The sequence below is a fragment of the Salmo salar genome, chromosome ssa05 (assembly GCF_905237065.1).
Source record: "Salmo salar chromosome ssa05, Ssal_v3.1, whole genome shotgun sequence".
NCBI lineage: Eukaryota > Metazoa > Chordata > Actinopteri > Salmoniformes > Salmonidae > Salmo > Salmo salar.
Genome location: NC_059446.1, coordinates 31,891,363 through 31,908,583, shown reverse-complemented (window position 1 = coordinate 31,908,583; position 17,221 = coordinate 31,891,363). Strand labels below are relative to the sequence as shown.

Below are 17,221 nucleotides of genomic sequence, written 5' to 3'. Positions count from 1 at the left end.
AGGTCCCCAAGAACACAGAGGCCTCCATCATTCTTAAATTGAAGAAGTTTGGAACCACAAAGATACTTCCTATAGCTGGCCTCCCGGCCAAACTAGCAATCGGGGGAGAAGGGCTTTGGTCAGGGAGGTGACCAAGAACCAGATGGTCACTCTGACAGAGCTCCAGAGTTCCTCTGTGGAGATGGGAGAACTTTCCAGAAAGACAACTATCTCTGCAGCACTCCACCAATCAGGCCTTTAGTGTAGAGTGGCCAGACGGTAGCCACTCCTAAGTAAAAGGCACATGACTGCCCGCTTGTATTTTGCCAAAAAGCACCTAAAGACTCTCAGACCATGAGAAACAAGATTCTCTGTTCTGATGAAACCAAGATTGAACTCTTTGGCCTGGATGCCAAGCGTCACATATGGAGGAAACCTGGCACCATCCCTACGGTGAAGCATTGGGGTGGCAGGATCATGCTGTGGAGATGTTTTTCAGTGGCAGGGACACTAGTCAGGATCGAGGCAAAAGATGAATGGGGTAAAGTACAGATAGATCCTTGATGAAAACCTGCTCCAGAGTGCTCAGGTCCTCAGACATGGGGCGAAGGTTCACCTTCCAACAGGACAACGACCCTAAGCACACAGCCAAGACAACGCAGGAGTGGCTTCGGGACAAGTCTATGAATGTCCTTGAGTTGCCCAGCCAGAGCCCGGACTTGAACCCAATCAAACTTCTCTGGAGAGACCTGAAAATAGCTGTGCAGCGATGCTCCCCATCCAACCTGACAGAGCTTGAGAGGATCTGGAGAGAAGAATGGGAGAAACTCCCCAAATAGAGGTGTGCCATGCTTGTAGCGTCACACCCAAGAAGACTCAATGCTGTAATCGCTGCCAAAGGTGCTTCAACAAAGTACTGATTAAAGGGTCTGAATACTTTTGTAAATGTAATATTTCTATATATTTTATTTTTTATAAATGAGCAAAAATTTCTAAAACCAGTTTTTTCTTTGTCATTATGGTGTAGATTCATGACGGGAAAATGGTTTAATACATTTTACAATAAGGCTGTAATGTGACAAAATGTGGAAAAAGTCAAGGGGTCAGAATACTTTCTGGATGCACTGTACATGGACAGGAGTGCCATTGGCAGGCACGGAGAATCCCACACAACCCACTCACAAACACATACATAGTCACATACTGACAAGAGTGGTACATTTTGTTCTCTGCCAGTAACACCCACAAGGAGCCACCTCCAAACACCCACACACAACAGGAGGTTGGTGGTACCTTAATTGGGGAGGACGAGCTCGTGGTAAGGGCTGGAGCGGAATTGGTTGAATGGTATCAAATATATCAAACATATGGTTTCCATGTGTTTATTCCATTCTCTCCGTTCCGGTCATGCCGTCCTCCCCTCAGCAGCCTCCCCTGCCACACACACACACAAGCAAAAGACACCTACTGTGTACTCACACACACACACACACACACACACACACACACACACACACACACACACACACACACACACACACACACACACACACACACACACACACACACAGTCAAGTGTGCCATTTCATCCACTCTTCCAATCACTCTCACACTCTCCACCAAGTCCACAGCATGCGTTTACGTAACAACGGCACATTTTAGGCCGACACGTGACCTTGCTCATCCACAACTTCAAATTCTCCTGATCCCTTTCAATTTCAACTCTTTGTGCACGATGCATACTCACTCCTTTCACCATTAAAAATTGTCCCTCTGGACTGAACTGAGCTGAGGAGACCCTTTTAAGCTCTGTTGAGTTGGCGCCCTTTACCTCCTGTTAGCTAGACGCTACACAGACTCCTCTCAGTAGATGCGGCTGAAAGGCCTCAGCAACCAGACCATTTCCGTTAGCACTTAGGCTACACAGCTGGTAGGGAGTGGCACCACTAAGACTAAAGGGATGGTGGCTGTCTCATGCTGTTCCGCTGCAACTTTGTCACAATCAGATGAGCTAATTGGCCTGGGGAGCTGAGATTAAGCGTACGGTGCGATGGGAGAAGAGGAACAGAACAGCGTTGCTAAGAGAAAATGGTATTAATTAAAAGCAGATAACGTTCAGATAACGTCAACAATAATAAAGGCAAGCAAGGCTGAGAATATACAGTATACCTATGAAAGTTGTTTTGTCGCAAGCCAGGGTTTCCATGTAGGTTTTCTGATTTATTAACAGCCAAGGGCCAGGAAAGGGCCATATTGTGTGAAATACATTCTAATTACTACATTGCACACACAGAGATGGTAAAACCATGACAAAATCATGTATTTAGAATTTAATTTGACTGTGTGATAGAGTTCTCTGTCACTATAGCAAGACTCTTTGCAGGATTCCTATTTTTCAGATGATGACAATAATAATAATAATAATAATAATAGATTTATATAGTTATTTTCATTGAAGTACATGAAGAATCTCAAAACAAATGTGTGTGCAAGTTGGAAACATCTTCCCAGGCTACTGGCAACCATGGAGAGTGTTCACTCAAACGTCTGTGGTACCACAAACACTGGAGGGAAATCACTGACAGTGGCTCTTACCTTGTAGAGAAGTTCAATAAATTGTTTAGACGGGATATTCTTTATTCTGACCTTGAGTGAAAATATTAGTTAGAGTAAAATAATTGTTCCCCACGATGCCTCAATGTTTTTTTGTCCTTTGTAGAATGATCTTAGTAGAAGTCACTGCAACCAGTCTGCTCTTCAATACAGCTAATCACAGCCTTGCCTTTCATCAGTTCTACAAAAGTAATTGTTTTGTTCAGCTGTGAATTTATTACATTATAAGGGTTTTGTAGAAAGGTCAATAGTTGTATTGTCTCATTCAGATTTAGCTTTGTATTCATCTTGCTTCCAAATGGCTTACATTTAAAGACACAATGTAGCATTATACAATGAATACAGTGGACCATAATTGGAAATGGAAGCATCTAAAGGTTACAATATTATAGGTGGTTCTCTCCAATACTAAGGAGAGAAACTCCATTTAATTTAATTCACCCCTGCGTGTGTAACAGCATAGCTTCCGTCCCTCTCCTCACTGCTACCTGGGCTCGAACCAGGGACCCTCTGCACACATCGACAACAGCCACCCTCGAAGCATCGTTACCCATCGCTCCTTGCAGAGCAAGGGGAACAACTAGTTTAAGGTCTCAGAGCGAGTGACGTCACCAATTGAAACACTATTAGCGCGCACCCCGCTAACTAGCTAGCCATTTCACATCAGTTACACTCACCCCTCTTTTGACCTCCTCCTTTTCCGCAGCAACCAGTGATCCGGGTCAACAGCATCAATCTAACAGTATAGCTTCCGTCCCTCTCCTCGTGCCTACCTGGGCTCAAACCCGGGACCCTCTGCACACATTGACAGCAGCCACCCTCAAAGCATCGTTACCCATCGCTCCACAAAAGCCACAGCCCTTGCAGAGCAAGGGGAACAACTACTTTAAGGTCTCAGAGCGAGTGACGTCACCGATTGAAATGCTATTAGCGCGCACCACCGCCAGCTAGCTCGCCATTTCACATCGGTTTTACGTGTAACGTATCATCAACATTGGTGTTCAATGGCACATTATATGACATCCACTGTAGAATGAAACTGTTAATAAGACTGATGTGTAAAGCAACGAGGAGACCTCAACTGACCCTTTGTGAGATGTCGAAAAAACCTAGTCCTAGTCGTTTGTTTGCTATGCTAACTCGCTAATGAAACACCAAATAGACAGTGTATTTATGAATGAACGTTCTCTTCTCAGGACGAGGTGCTGTAGCTTTGCCTAACTCCTGCTTGCCAGCATCAGAATGCAAAGTGGAGAGTAGCCAGCGACCCCGAAGGTCATGGCGTGCGATCTCATACATTTTGGGTTGAAACCAGATGGCCATGTGTTCTCTTCCTCCTCTGGAGAGCTGGGTGCAGCCTGGCTTGTCGGAACTTTGCACAGATTGGATCAAGACAGCGGGGCTAATGCTGAAAGCGTAAGCCTTTTGGACCGGGAAAGGCTCGTGAAGGATGGGGTGTGGTGGAACCATCTCCACTGCATCTTCGTCTGTCATCGGGGAGGCCCAGTTCTCATTAAAATACATTTCCAGCGAGTTGGGGCATGAGCGGTGTGGTGTGTGAGGGTGTCTGGGTATCCATGGGCGGCCATGAGAGAAAGAGAGAGAGAGAGAGCACAGGCATGCGTCCAGCTGTTGGAGGAGAGTAGGTGAAGTTTCCGGACTGAATACACAATGTCTCATGCCTCGACACGCTCTGTGTCAGACCTCGATGTGAGGAGAATACACATTGGATCTGCCCTCTGCAATCTGACTCTCTCTCTAAATGTAGTATTTGGCTTTTACATCTTTTAAAGTTATGTAGACATTCTTTAATCTATTATTCATGAGTGTATTTTGCTGAAGTGTGTGGTCTTGATTTTAGGAAAATACACAAGCATCCTTCTCAGAGACATCAAAAAGGTAGCAAAGTGGATTTGTTTAATTTTACAGTGTAAGTGATCTGATTGTCCTAGTGTGATTTTTTTTGTCATAATGCTCAGAGCCGCTGGCATAGTGTCAGTTTTGCACGTTAAGAAAACTGCTTAATTATGACGAGGTGAACACTTTCCAAAAAGTTGGGAAGGAAAACATGCTCACGTCCCAGATGTGATCTATATGACCTGTCACCACTTACAACTACTTCAGCCAAATTTCTGCATTGAATAAACCATTAGATGTTAATCAACTCCCCTCTTCTCCATTTATAATAACTGCCTGCGTTTTTGTCTTCATGTTCTCTTTTCCTTCCCAATAGTCCAAAATTTCGACATACAGTATGTAAATGTCCATCTGCTTGGTCAATGCAGAGTATGTATGAGCAATTGGTCTCTGAGGTAATGCCTATTCACTTGGTTTTTGGCAAGTCTGTCCAGCCTCTTTTCACTTCGGAATAAAAGTGATCCAGTGACGCACCCAAGGGCTACGGTATATTCCGTAATGAAATTCAGATGTCATTGAATAAGACTTATCTTCTCTGTGCTCTTTTTTCTAGCATATCTAACAAGCCCGGCCAGGGGTAGAGATCAATGAGAGGATGTCCTATTATCTGCTTATTATCAGCTATCTTCAAATCCTGCCATAGAACTCCAAGCCATAAAAAAAGCCCTTTGTTCTCAAGTCTTGACCCACTGTCCAGTTGGAACATTTGTGTGTAGCTCAGCCTCTGACAGAGATAGCCATGGCCGAAGAGTCCAACACAAAACCCATCAAAAGGAAATCATTTAGAGGGTCTTTAATTGGGTTCACGTTCAGAGTTGTTGTTTCCTCTGTTGTTCAATACTGTACTGTGGGTTCCCTCATAACAGACCCATGACTGACATTTCTTCCCTCCTTTCGTTCACCTCTTAAGGAGCTACCAAAGACATGGGGAAAATGCTGGGTGGGGAAGAGGCTGAGAAGGATCCTGATGCGGAGAAAAAGGAGGAGGAAAGACAAGAGGCACTTCGGCAACAGGAGGAGGAGAGGAAGGCAAAATATGCAAAAATGGAATCGGAGAGAGAAAACGTCCGACAGGGCATCAGGGATAAGGTAAAATTGTAATCCTGTTAAATTATGAATCTTATTTAAATATATTCAATCCCATTGCAACTTTCATACTCACATGTGATTGCCTCCCGAAGCAAAACTCATGCATACATTATCATATGTAATGTCGCTGTGTGTGTGTGTTTGTTTATGTGTATGTCTGTCTGTCTGTGCATAAACAAACAATGCACTATGCTTGTTAAATTCCTATTTGATTATTATTTCTATGTCATCCAATGTTGAAAATCTTCCAAGCAAGCGTTGGAAACCGAAGACTGTGGAGACTGACTAAATGTCTTCTTAGCAAAGACTAATTTCTCAAGCAAGAATTTATCTAGGACTGTCTGGGAGTGGTCTGAGTGGGGAGGGGAAAACTGAAAACTAGCTGTTTGGTTTAGAACTCTTTCTTATTGGTCTATTAAAGTGGAACTGACAGCATTTTAGCAATATGAAATCTTATTCAAATCTGTTCAGGAAGGAAGGAAGAATATGACAAGCAATATGGTCATTTTCATGTATTTCAAAATTCATTGAATGTTAAAATTCTATAGCAATATAGAGTGGGAAAGCGTAAAGACAGTAAATAAAACCATTGGTCTTGTCCAGGAGTCTAAGAGGACCGGTGTGCCATAGCCAATCAGTGCTACAGTAGACCTATATGCAAATAATGCATTTGGTACACTGGCCATTTATTTTTTACCTTTATTTAACTAGGCAAGTCAGTTAAGAACTAATTCTTATTTTCAATGACGGCCTAGGAACAGGGGATTAACTGCCTTGTTCAGGGGCAGAACGACAGATTTTTACCTTGCCAGCTCCTTTGGGTGGTGGCTGGATGTCCTTTGGGTGGTGGACCATTATTGATACACACGGGATACTATTGAGCATGAATAACCCAGCAGTATTGCAGTTCTTGACCCAAACCGGTGCGTCCAGTACCTACCCAATTCAAAAGCACTTAAATCTTTAGTCTTGTTACGAACCGGCTCGTAGCCCATAACAAAGAGGGAGAAAACACGGAGATAAATAAATAACCTAAATATATTTATTACACAAAGTAAACTATATACAAGTAACAGTGGTGTGTGTAGTGGATGCATGCATAGATGGTGATAATGAGGGGTGTTGAGAGGTGCCAAAACAAATGAACACAAAGAAGCCCCAAAATGTCACAACAAAAACAACAGTGTGACTGCGTGGAGTCACCTGCGTGGAGTCACTCCTTGATGTATGGGGGGGGGGGGAAAAAGAGCAGAGAGAAAGAATACGGCAGACAGAGTGGGAGAGCCCCCCCCCATAAAACCGGTGACCACCAAGGACCCTGGACCACCACACAAACACACTGCCCTGGTTAAAACGGCCCCACCCAACCTAGTCCTCCCCAGACCTCAGCAACCTTTCCACACAGGAAGCAACCTTTAAGAGGAAAGAAGAAAACAAGGACAGCAAGGAACAGATGACAGGAGCGATAGGACAACACAAAATAAACAGTGGCTGGTCACATGGATGACATGCATACGTCACAACACTCGGGGAAAGCGCGCATGAGAAAACGCTTGTCCACCTGTATCTGCATAAACCACTACGCAGTCCAAATAAACAGAGCACCCGACCAGAGGCGATCCTATTCATAAGGTTGGGAAAAGTGACAGGTGCGTTACGTAGGCCGAAACCCATAACTGAATATGAGTACAGACCGAAGGGTGTAATAAAGGCAGAGGTTTTGTGTGCCCTACACATAAGTGGCACTTGCCAATAGCTCTCAGGTCAAACTTGCTCACAAACTTCGCTAATCCAAACTGATCAACGCAGTCCTCCATCTGAGAAAGAGGAAATTAATCTGGCTTAGTGACACTGTTTGCCTTATGGTAGTCTGTACAAAATCTGTTTGTCCCATCCGGTTTACTGACCAAGATACATGGAGAAGCCCAGCTGGAGAAAAAAGGCTCAGCAATATCCATCTCAGCATCCAGACAACTGCGTTTCTCTGAAGAAACTCTATACAGTGAATTTGGAAAGTATGTAGCCCTCTTGACATGTTGCACATTGATACGTTACAGCCTTATTCTAAAATGGATTAAATGAAATACAAATCCTCATCTACACACAATACCCCATAATGACAAAGTCAAAACAGGTTTAGAAATGTTTGCTAATTTATAAAAAAAAAAACAGAAATACCTTATTTACATAAGTATTCAGACCCTTTGCTATGAGACTAGACATTGAGCTCAGGTGCATCCTGTTTCCATTGATCCTTGAGCTGTTTGTACAACTTGATTTTAGTCTACCTGTGGTAAATTCAATTGATTGGACATGATTTGGAAAGGCAGAGTGTCCCACAGTTGACAGAAAAACCAAGGCCATGAGGTCGAAGGAATGGTCCGTAGAGCTCCGAGACAGGATTGTGTTGAAGCACAGATCTGGGGAAGGATTCAAAAACATTTCTCCAGCATTGAAGGTCCCCAAGAACACAGTGCTCTCCTTCTTAAATGGAAGAAGTTTTGAACCACCAAGACTCTTTCTTGGGGGAGAAGGGCCTTGGTCAGGAAGGTGACCAAGAACCCGACGGTCACTGACAGAGTTCCTAGAGTTCCTCTGTGGAGATGGGAGAACCTTCCAGAAGGATAACCATCTCTGCAGCACTCCACCAATCAGGCCTTTATGGTAGAATGGCCAGACTGAAGTCACTCCTTAGTTAAAGGCACATGACAGCCCGCTTGGAGTTTTCCAAAGTGCAGCTAAAGACTCTCAGACCATAAGAAACAAGATTCTCTGATCTAATGAAACCCAAGATTGAACTATTTGGCATGAATGCCAGGCGTCACGTCTGGAGGAAACCCTACGGTGAAGCATGGTGGTAGCAGCATCATGCTGTGGGGATGTTTTCCAGCGGCAGTGACTGGGAGACTAGTCAGGATCGAGGCAAAGAGGAACGGAGCAAAGTACAGAGAGATCCTTGATGAAAACCTGCTCTAGAGCTTCCAGGACCTCAGACTGGGGCAAAGTTTCATCTTCCAATGAGACAAAACCCCTAAATATTCCTTTCATCCTCGCCTGTGAAGATGACAGCCCCTCTTCAGCCATCCCACCAGCGGTGCACAGGCACTGCCGGAAACCACACACACATAAGACAACAGGGACTGAGGTGACCTGGAAGACCCCCAGTCATCACAGAGCACTGCCAGAAGTCCATGCACACCATGTCCAAACACTAGGTCATTTGGAATGAAACCTGTGAAACCTAACCATGGCAACCCCTCCTCCCAATCCTTATGCATCTCTGTACAAAAACCTTTCAAAGACTTAAGCGCGCTCCAGCGCTCCTTGACTCTGCGTGTGATAGGCCCTAACCAAATTGTGTTTAATATGGAGCTGTTGGAGAACCTGACCAAACAGACCATCTGAATATCCTTTTGGATTCCAAACCGCGAGAAACTGACTCAAAGCTTTTAGCATGAACTTAGTCGTGATAGACCGGAGATGACAGGCAGCAGGAAACCTAGTGGTCTGACACTTCACAGTGAACAGGTAACTACTACCATTCTTAGAGCGAGGCAGAGGGCCAACACAGTGAACAGGTAATTACTACCATTCTTAGAGCGAGGCAGAGGGCCAACACAGTGAACAGGTAACTACTACCATTCTTAGAGCGAGGCAGAGGGCCAACACAGTGAACAGGTAACTACTACCATTCTTAGAGCGAGGCAGAGGGCCAACACAGTGAACAGGTAACTACTACCATTCTTAGAGCGAGGCAGAGGGCCAACACAGTGAACAATCAGATACTCAAAAGGCCGGCTGACTATGGGAATAGGAAACAGCGGTACCGGTTTAATAGCTTGATTAGTTTACCCGTTAATTGACAGGTTGATGAATGTAGAAACATCCCTCTTTAACTTAGGCCAAAAGAAATGTCTAAGTATGCGATTGTAGGTTTTCCTCATGCCCAGATGTCCAGGAGCATTGTCCTGGGAAGTTTTCAACACCAACTCACGAAACCTAACTGGTACAACAACCTGACTAATAGCCTCCCCCACGAAACTACTATGAGGCACCCATTCTCTCATCAGGACATCATCCTGGAGAAAATAGCCACGGGCGACATCTCCTAACTGTTTCACGGGCACAATTTGGTCACAAAACTCTGTTCAACCCGATTCCCCTAATTAAAACACTATTCCCTGAATCAGTCTCAGCAGAGAAGGGTAACACAGACTAACACAAACAACCCAGAGGCACCTGTGTCCCTCAGGATCTTCACTGGCACTGGGTTGTTACTTCCTAACAGAGACACAAAACCCTCCCTAATGAAATGTAAATAATCTGGGTCAATTGGGACTTTCACATGCACCTGGGCATGAGACCAAGTGAGAGGAGTGAATGGATGTCGGACAGGCGCTGCTGACGCTGTAGGCTTAGGTTTAACATTAGCACGAGTACTACATTTACCCTTTACCCTGAGAGCAGGACATTTGTTTTTCCAATGACCTAGATGAATGAAGCACTGCCCGTGAACCAGAGTGTCTTGGTGGGCGAGGCTCAAATCTCTCCGAAAGCCCCCACTCACTCGGAATACGGGGCTCTGCAAAGCCACTATTGTGAGTCAAAACAAACTCGTCCGCCAAAACTGCAGCTTCAGAGACACTCTTTTCGTTCATGTACGTGGCTATTCGATCAGGGATTATGTCTTTAAATTGCTCTAGCATAATCAGATTACACAGCCCCTGGAAATTCTTAAGCGCAGAGACGGAACACTTGTGATTAAACTGTAAAGAACTCTCGCGTAAAATCAACATGAGTCTGTTTATCAACCCTTTTTAAAGTTGTAAATCGTTGTCGGTATGCCTCAAGGACCAATTAGTAAATCTGTAACAGCGATTTTAACCTTAGCATAGCTGACACTGTCGGCTAGACCAAAAGCTGAATATGCTTCCTGCACTTTACCAGTCAACACATTGCAAGTGTGATCAAAAATCAGGCCAACTCCTAGTGTCAGCAACGCGCTCAAACAAAAAGAACATCTCAGGTTCCTTGTCATTACATTTTGGCTACAGCAGTAAGTTTCAAACGTGTCCGGGGCACCTCCGAGAGAGGAGCGACCCGTAGGTAAATCAGGGTCACCTTCCCTAAGCAAACTCTCCCAAGCGCTTTCCTCCCCTAACCAATTCCTGCCACTCTTGTCGCAGCTTGATTTTAGCGCGCTCCAATTCCTGTTTAAATTTCAGTTCCTTATCATGCTTAACACGATCAGCACACTCAAATTCCAATTCCTTATCACGCTTAACACAATCAGCACGCTCCAAATCCTGTTTAACCTGTTTAAATTCCAATTCCTTATCATGCTTAACACGATCATGCTCGAACTGTAGCAGAAGCAGTTCTTTCTGCTGTTCAAAGGAAAGACTAAAAGGGGCAACAGACGGAGCGGCCATTGTAGCAAAACGGGGAGACGGTGGGGGGTGGCAAGTCCTCGGCAGAGGCTGCCCCAGTGATAACTACGGGTATACCACTCTCCATCAGATTAGCCTTCAATATCAACCTAATCATTTTTGGGGGCGATTATCACTAATCAAATCAAATTTTATTTCTCACCTGCGCTGAATACAACAACTTATCATGAAATGCTTACTTACAAGCCCTTAACCAACAAAGCAGTTCAAGAAATAGAGTTAATAAAATATTTACTAAATAAACTAAAGTAAAGAAAATCTAATCAATCAATAAGGTAACACAATACATTTACATAACAATGAGGCTATATACAGGGGGTTCAATGTAAGTCATCTGAGTGGCCATTTGATTCGTTTAGTTGTTAAGCAGTCTTATGGCTTGGGGTTAGAAGCTGTTAAGGAGCCTTTTGGTCCTAGACTTGGCGTTCTGGTACCACTTGCCATGCGGTAGAAGAGAGAACACTATGACTTGGGTGACTGTCTTTGACAATGTTTTGGGCCTTCCTCTGACACTGCCTATTATATAGGTCCTGGATGTCAGGAAGCTTGGCCCCAGTGATGTACTGGGCCGTACGCATTACCCTCTGTAGTGCCTTACGGTCAGATGCCGAGCAGTTGCCATACCAGGCGGTAATGCAACCGGTCAGGATTCTCTCGAAGGTGCAGCTGTAGAACTTTGAGGATCTGGGGACCCATGCCAAATCTTTTCAGTCGCCTGAGGAGGAAAATGTGTTGTCGTGCCCTCTTCACAACTGTCTTGGTGTGTTTGGACCATGATAGTTTGTTGGTGATGTGGACACCAAGGGACTTGAAACTCTCGACCCGCTCCACTTCAGTCCTGTCGATATTAATGGGGACTTGTACCTCCTTTTCCTATAGTCCATGATCAGCTCCTTTGTCTTGCTCACATTGAGAGAGGTTGTTGTCCTAGTATCACACTGCTAGGTTTCTGACCTCCTCCCTATAGGCTGTCTCATCGTTGTCAGTGATCAGGCCTACCACTGTTGTGTCATCAGCAAACTTGATGGTGTTGGAGTCGTGCTTGGCCAGACAGTTGTGGGTGAACAGGGAGTACAGGAGGGAACTAAGCACACACCCCTGAGGGGCCCCAGTGTTGAGGATCAGCGTGGCAGACCTGTTGTTGCTTACCCTTACCACCTGGGGGCGGCCCGTCAGAAAGTCCAGGATCCAGTTGCAGAGGGAGGTGTTTAATCCCAGGGTCCTTAGTTTAGTGATGAGCTTTGTGAGCACTATGGTGTTGAACGCTGAGCTGTAGTCAATGAACAGCATTCTCACATCGGTGTTCCTTTTGTCCAGGTGCAAAAGGGTAGTGTGGAGTGCGATTAAGATTGCGTCATCTGTGGATCTGTTGGGGCAGTATGCAAATTGGAGTGGGTCTAGGGCTTCCAGGAGGACGCTGTTGATGTGAGCCATGACCAGCCTTTCAAAGCACTTCATGGCTACAGACATGAGTGCTACTGGGCGGTAATCACTTAGGCAGGATACCTTCGCTTACTTGGGCACAGGGACTATGGTCTGTTTGAAACATGTAGATATTACAGACTCGGCCAGGGAGAGGTTGAAAATGTCAGTGAAGACACTTGACAGTTGGTTCTTGCATGCTTTTAGTACACGTCCTCGTAATCCGTCTGGCCCGCGGCTTTGTGACCTGTTTAAAGGTCTTGCCCACATTGGCTACAGAGAGCGTGATCACAGTCGTCCGGAACAGCTGGTGCTCTCATGCATGCTTCAGTGTTGCTTGCCTCGAAGCGAGCATAAAATACATTTAGCTCGTCTGGTAGGCTCGCGTCACTGAGTTTCCCTTTGTAGTCCATAATAGTTTTCAAGCCCTGCCACATCCGACGAGCTTCAGAGTTGGTGTAGTATGATTCAATCTTTGTGCTGTATTGATGCTTTGCCTGTTTGATGGTTCGTCTGAGGGCATAGCGGTATTTCTTATAAGCGTCCAGATTAGTGTCCCGCTCCTTGAAAGCGGAAGCTCTAGCCTTTAGCTCAGTGAGGATGTTGCCTGTAATCCATAGCTTCTGGTTAAGAAATGTACTTACGGTCACAGTGGGGACGACGCCGTTGATGCACTTATTGATGAAGCTGAAGACTGAGATGGTATACTCCTCAATGCCATTGGATGAATCCCGGAACATATTCCAGTCTGTGCTACAAAACAATCCTGTAGCATATCATCTGTGTCATCTGACCACTTCTGTATTGAGCGATTCACTGGTACTTCCTGCTTTAGTATTTGCTTGTAAGCAGGAATCAGAAGGATAGAATTATGATCAGATTTGGCAAATGGTGGGCGAGGGAGAGCTTTGTATGCGTCTCTGTGTGTAGAGTAAAGGTGGTCGACAGCTTTGTTTTTCTCTGGTTACACATGTGACATGCTGGTAGAAATTAGGTCAAATGGATTTAAGTTTGCCTGCATTAATTTCCCCAGCCACTAGGAGCCCTGCTTCTGGATTAGCATTTTCTTGTTTGCTTATGGCCTTACACAGCTCATTGAGTGTGGCCTTAGTGCCAGCATCAGTTTGTGGTGGTAAATAGACGGCTACGAATATTATCGATGTGAACTCTTGATAGGTATTGTGGTCTACAGCTTATCATGAGGTATTCTACATCAGGTGAGCAATACCTCGAGACTTCTTTAATATTAGACATTGCGCACCAGCAGTTATTGACAAATAGACACACATCCCTGTCCCTCGTCTTACCAGATGTATCTGCTCTGTCCTGCCGAAAAACGGAGATGCCAGCCAGCTCTATATTATCCGTGTCGTCATTCAGCCAAGTTTCGGTGAAACAAGATTACAGTTTTTAATATATCGTCTTCCCCTCTGCTGAGCACACCAGACCAGATCACAACAAGATAAGCGCCAATCACACTGGTCACCACAGGAGAGAGATGAGATACATAAGGAGCTTCCCCGAATCCTACAATAGCGCAACCCTAGTCTTCGCGTGGATTCGCGGTGGGTAATTACGCTACCGCTGGCACGGAAAAACCCCCGGCATGCTGGCGGATTCCAGATCCTCCCCGAGCCACGGTTGTGCCCTGAGATAACTGCTTTGTCCACAGACTCCACACAAAAATAATAAACAAAATAACCATGCCCAACGTATTCCAAAGTGGAACATGTCACTAAGCCTAACAGGGGAAAATAAAGGCTATAGCTCCGGGTAGAAAATGGCAATACCCTACCCAAATCTCCCAATGAGGTACACAGCAGATTGTACTCACCTACTCGGACCAATGTCCCAACAGCAAGTAGAGCAAAAGTTTTCAGCCTGGGCAGGGGCCTGGAAACTAACCAATGTTCCTCTCTCCAAAGCAGCACACCACCAACTATCCACCGCAGTGGCAAGTTTACCAAACAAACAAGCAAAGGCAACCAGTACTGGGCCTACCAGACAGCGCAACTCAAAAAAGCTGTAACAAAAGATGCAAACAAAGCACTTACAGAGTTGATCAAAACGCTAACTCCACGTCTTCTCCCAAACAAAATATTCATACCAGTTAGCTTAACCACACTAGTATTTGGCCTATTGGCATACTTCTCCAGGCAACGCACCTGTTTGATGACATCACCAGACAACCAAAATCACTAATACATCTCTAAGGCACTATACCGAACACTTACAAGACTAGGCAATGAATACCAACCGAAGCGCTTCTCAATTAGCATTAATCCATCATAAAGGGGGAAAAAAAACTATATGCCAAAAATGTCTAGGAACCACCTGGTTATCCCAGACGAGCCCCCACTTGTTACGAACCTGCTCATAACAAAGAGGGAGACAAGATAAGGAAATAATAAAAACATATTTATTACACAAAGTAAACTATATACAAGTAACAATGGTGTATGTAGTCAGTAGTGTAAGTAAGTGAATACCTGCATAGATGGTGATAATGAGGGGTGTTGCGAGGCACCAAAATGCCACAAAAAAACAACAACAGTACAGTATGTCTGCATGGAGAGAGTCTCCTTGATGTATGGGGGAAGGTGTATTTATCTCCAGGACACACCCGATCCCAGGTGTGTCCCATTTCACTGACGACCCTCTCAACTCCGCCCACCGACATCTTATTAAGGAAAACTAGAGCAGAGAGAAAGAATACAGCAGACAAAGTGGGAGGGTCATCACACCATACACCCTCTTAATGGCACATACACAATCTATGTCTCAATTTTCTCAAGGCTTAAAAATCCTTCTTTAACCAGTCTTCTCCCCTTCATCTACACTGATTGAAGTGGATTCAACAAGTGACATCAAAGAGCAGGTGTCCTTAATGTTTTGTAAACTCACGTTTTTTGACTGAACTGGGCCTTTAACATCCAACACAATAGGTGTGATCAGTCTTCAAACCAGCCTAAAGGTTTCCTTGCTGTATGTAATCTGTAGATGTTACTGTTAGTAAGCGTGGAGTAATGTGTGGAATCATCACCGACTGTGAGATAGCCAACTTCCTATTTAATGCCAATCAATTGCTTTGCAAAGAGAGGGGCTAAAGACGCAGCGTCTTATTGGCGGCACTGGCACCTAGCTGATCTCACCAGGATTAAGACTTCATCTCCATGTTTCACTCAAGATGTGACTGAGATGCACAAACATCTATGTTGATCTTCTCCAACATGCACAACCACACTATTGGCATCAGCAAAATGCTACGGCGCCTCTATTGTGCCGTTGTGTAAAGCAGTCAGGAATTGTCTTGGAAAATCGAGTGAGTCAGCTTACTTCATTGTTTAAGCCTCGAAGATGAGAGAGTGCTTTTTCTAGCAGGCCTACCATGAAAGAATCATGAACAATTAGCAAATTCACATTGGATCATGAAATATGACCAGTGTGTTAGAAACATGATGTATTTACCTGATTTGTTTGATATTAATAGTTAACGATTATACACTTAACAGAAAGTAGAACATTTCTGTTCTGTTTAATTCTGTGTTTCTATAAAGAGATGGTTTCCACTCTAGCTTTCTGCAGTTAGTCTGGGCGTATGGTCAAAGAAATGGGTTTTGCTAGAGATAGCTTGAGCTGACAATGACTTGGGGATAAAAACCTAAAGCTGGCATTCCATAGACAAGATGTGGTGTGTGTGACTTGAGATAGAGAGAGCCTGGAAGAGTTTAGAACAATCCCTCATTGTCTCATCTTACTGGCATCTGGGAAACTAAGCCAGGTTGTGGGTAAAACAACATCCCATGCAGATAACCAGGAGATAGACCAAGGTGGCTTATGGGAGGGGTGGAACCAGTCCTGACTAAGCATTTTTAGGTCCTATATATGATCTCTATTTTTTCATTATGAGTTAGGCTGCTCGGCCGGTTGACTAGTCTCATTATTGCAATAATTAATCGATATTGAATAAAGATGATTGTTTGAAGAAATAACAAAGTCTCTTACTTGATTAGAATATTCCAAGATACCAGTCTGATGCACTTTAATGAATGTCTTACACACTTTTGATTTGCGTTATCGTGACAGAATTAGCGTTAGCATTTCTATACGCCTCAGATGGTACTGAGAGCACTCCCTGCCTTGCCCCCTTCTGAGTCCCTGTTCACAAACTATATCCTCTCTGTGGCTAAAGCCACGAGATCCATCCTCCTTTAAGATGTTTACTGGCTGAGAATCACATTCATTTCTGCTTGGGAGAGCAGCAAAGTGTCACAGGAGAGTCCGACTCATTTTCCGCTTCCGTGCCCCAGGATGGTCCATCAGTCAGGTAGGCTGTCGGCCCTCACTGTGGCCCTACTCCCCTCCTCAGCTCTGACAGTAACTCACCAGAAGCTCTCTCAGCCAGAGGTCTAATAGAGGCCCAATCCTCCCTTGCATAGTGGGAAGCTCACCTGGCTGATCTCAGAGAAAGTAGTCCTGTTTTGGTCCTACTGTGCAGTATAATGGGCGCTATTGTTGTACATTGTAGATCATGTTATACTGAAAATCACGGGGTGGCTGGAAGCCTAGTGGTTAAGAGCATTGGGCCAGTAACCGAAAGGTTGCTGGTTCAAGTCCCTGAGCCGACTATGTGAAACGTCTGTCGATGTGCCCTTGTGTAAGGCACTTAACCCTAATTGCTCTGATAAGAGCATCTGCTAAATTATTTAAATGCTTGGTGATTGATTGGTTTATGTATTGATTAATTGTTA

At 44.6% G+C, this 17,221-nt stretch overlaps 1 protein-coding gene across 3 annotated transcripts in view; it reads left to right on the top strand.

The window, feature by feature from the left end:
* Nucleotides 1-17,221, top strand: part of LOC106604630 (complexin-1) — a 78,702-nt gene that overhangs the window by 56,710 nt on the left and 4,771 nt on the right. For all 3 annotated transcript variants that reach the window (XM_014199457.2, XM_045718051.1, XM_014199456.2), the window contains one exon: nucleotides 5,420-5,598. In XM_014199457.2, the coding sequence (XP_014054932.1) occupies nucleotides 5,420-5,598 (179 nt within the window). The remainder of the gene's footprint in view (nucleotides 1-5,419; nucleotides 5,599-17,221) is intronic.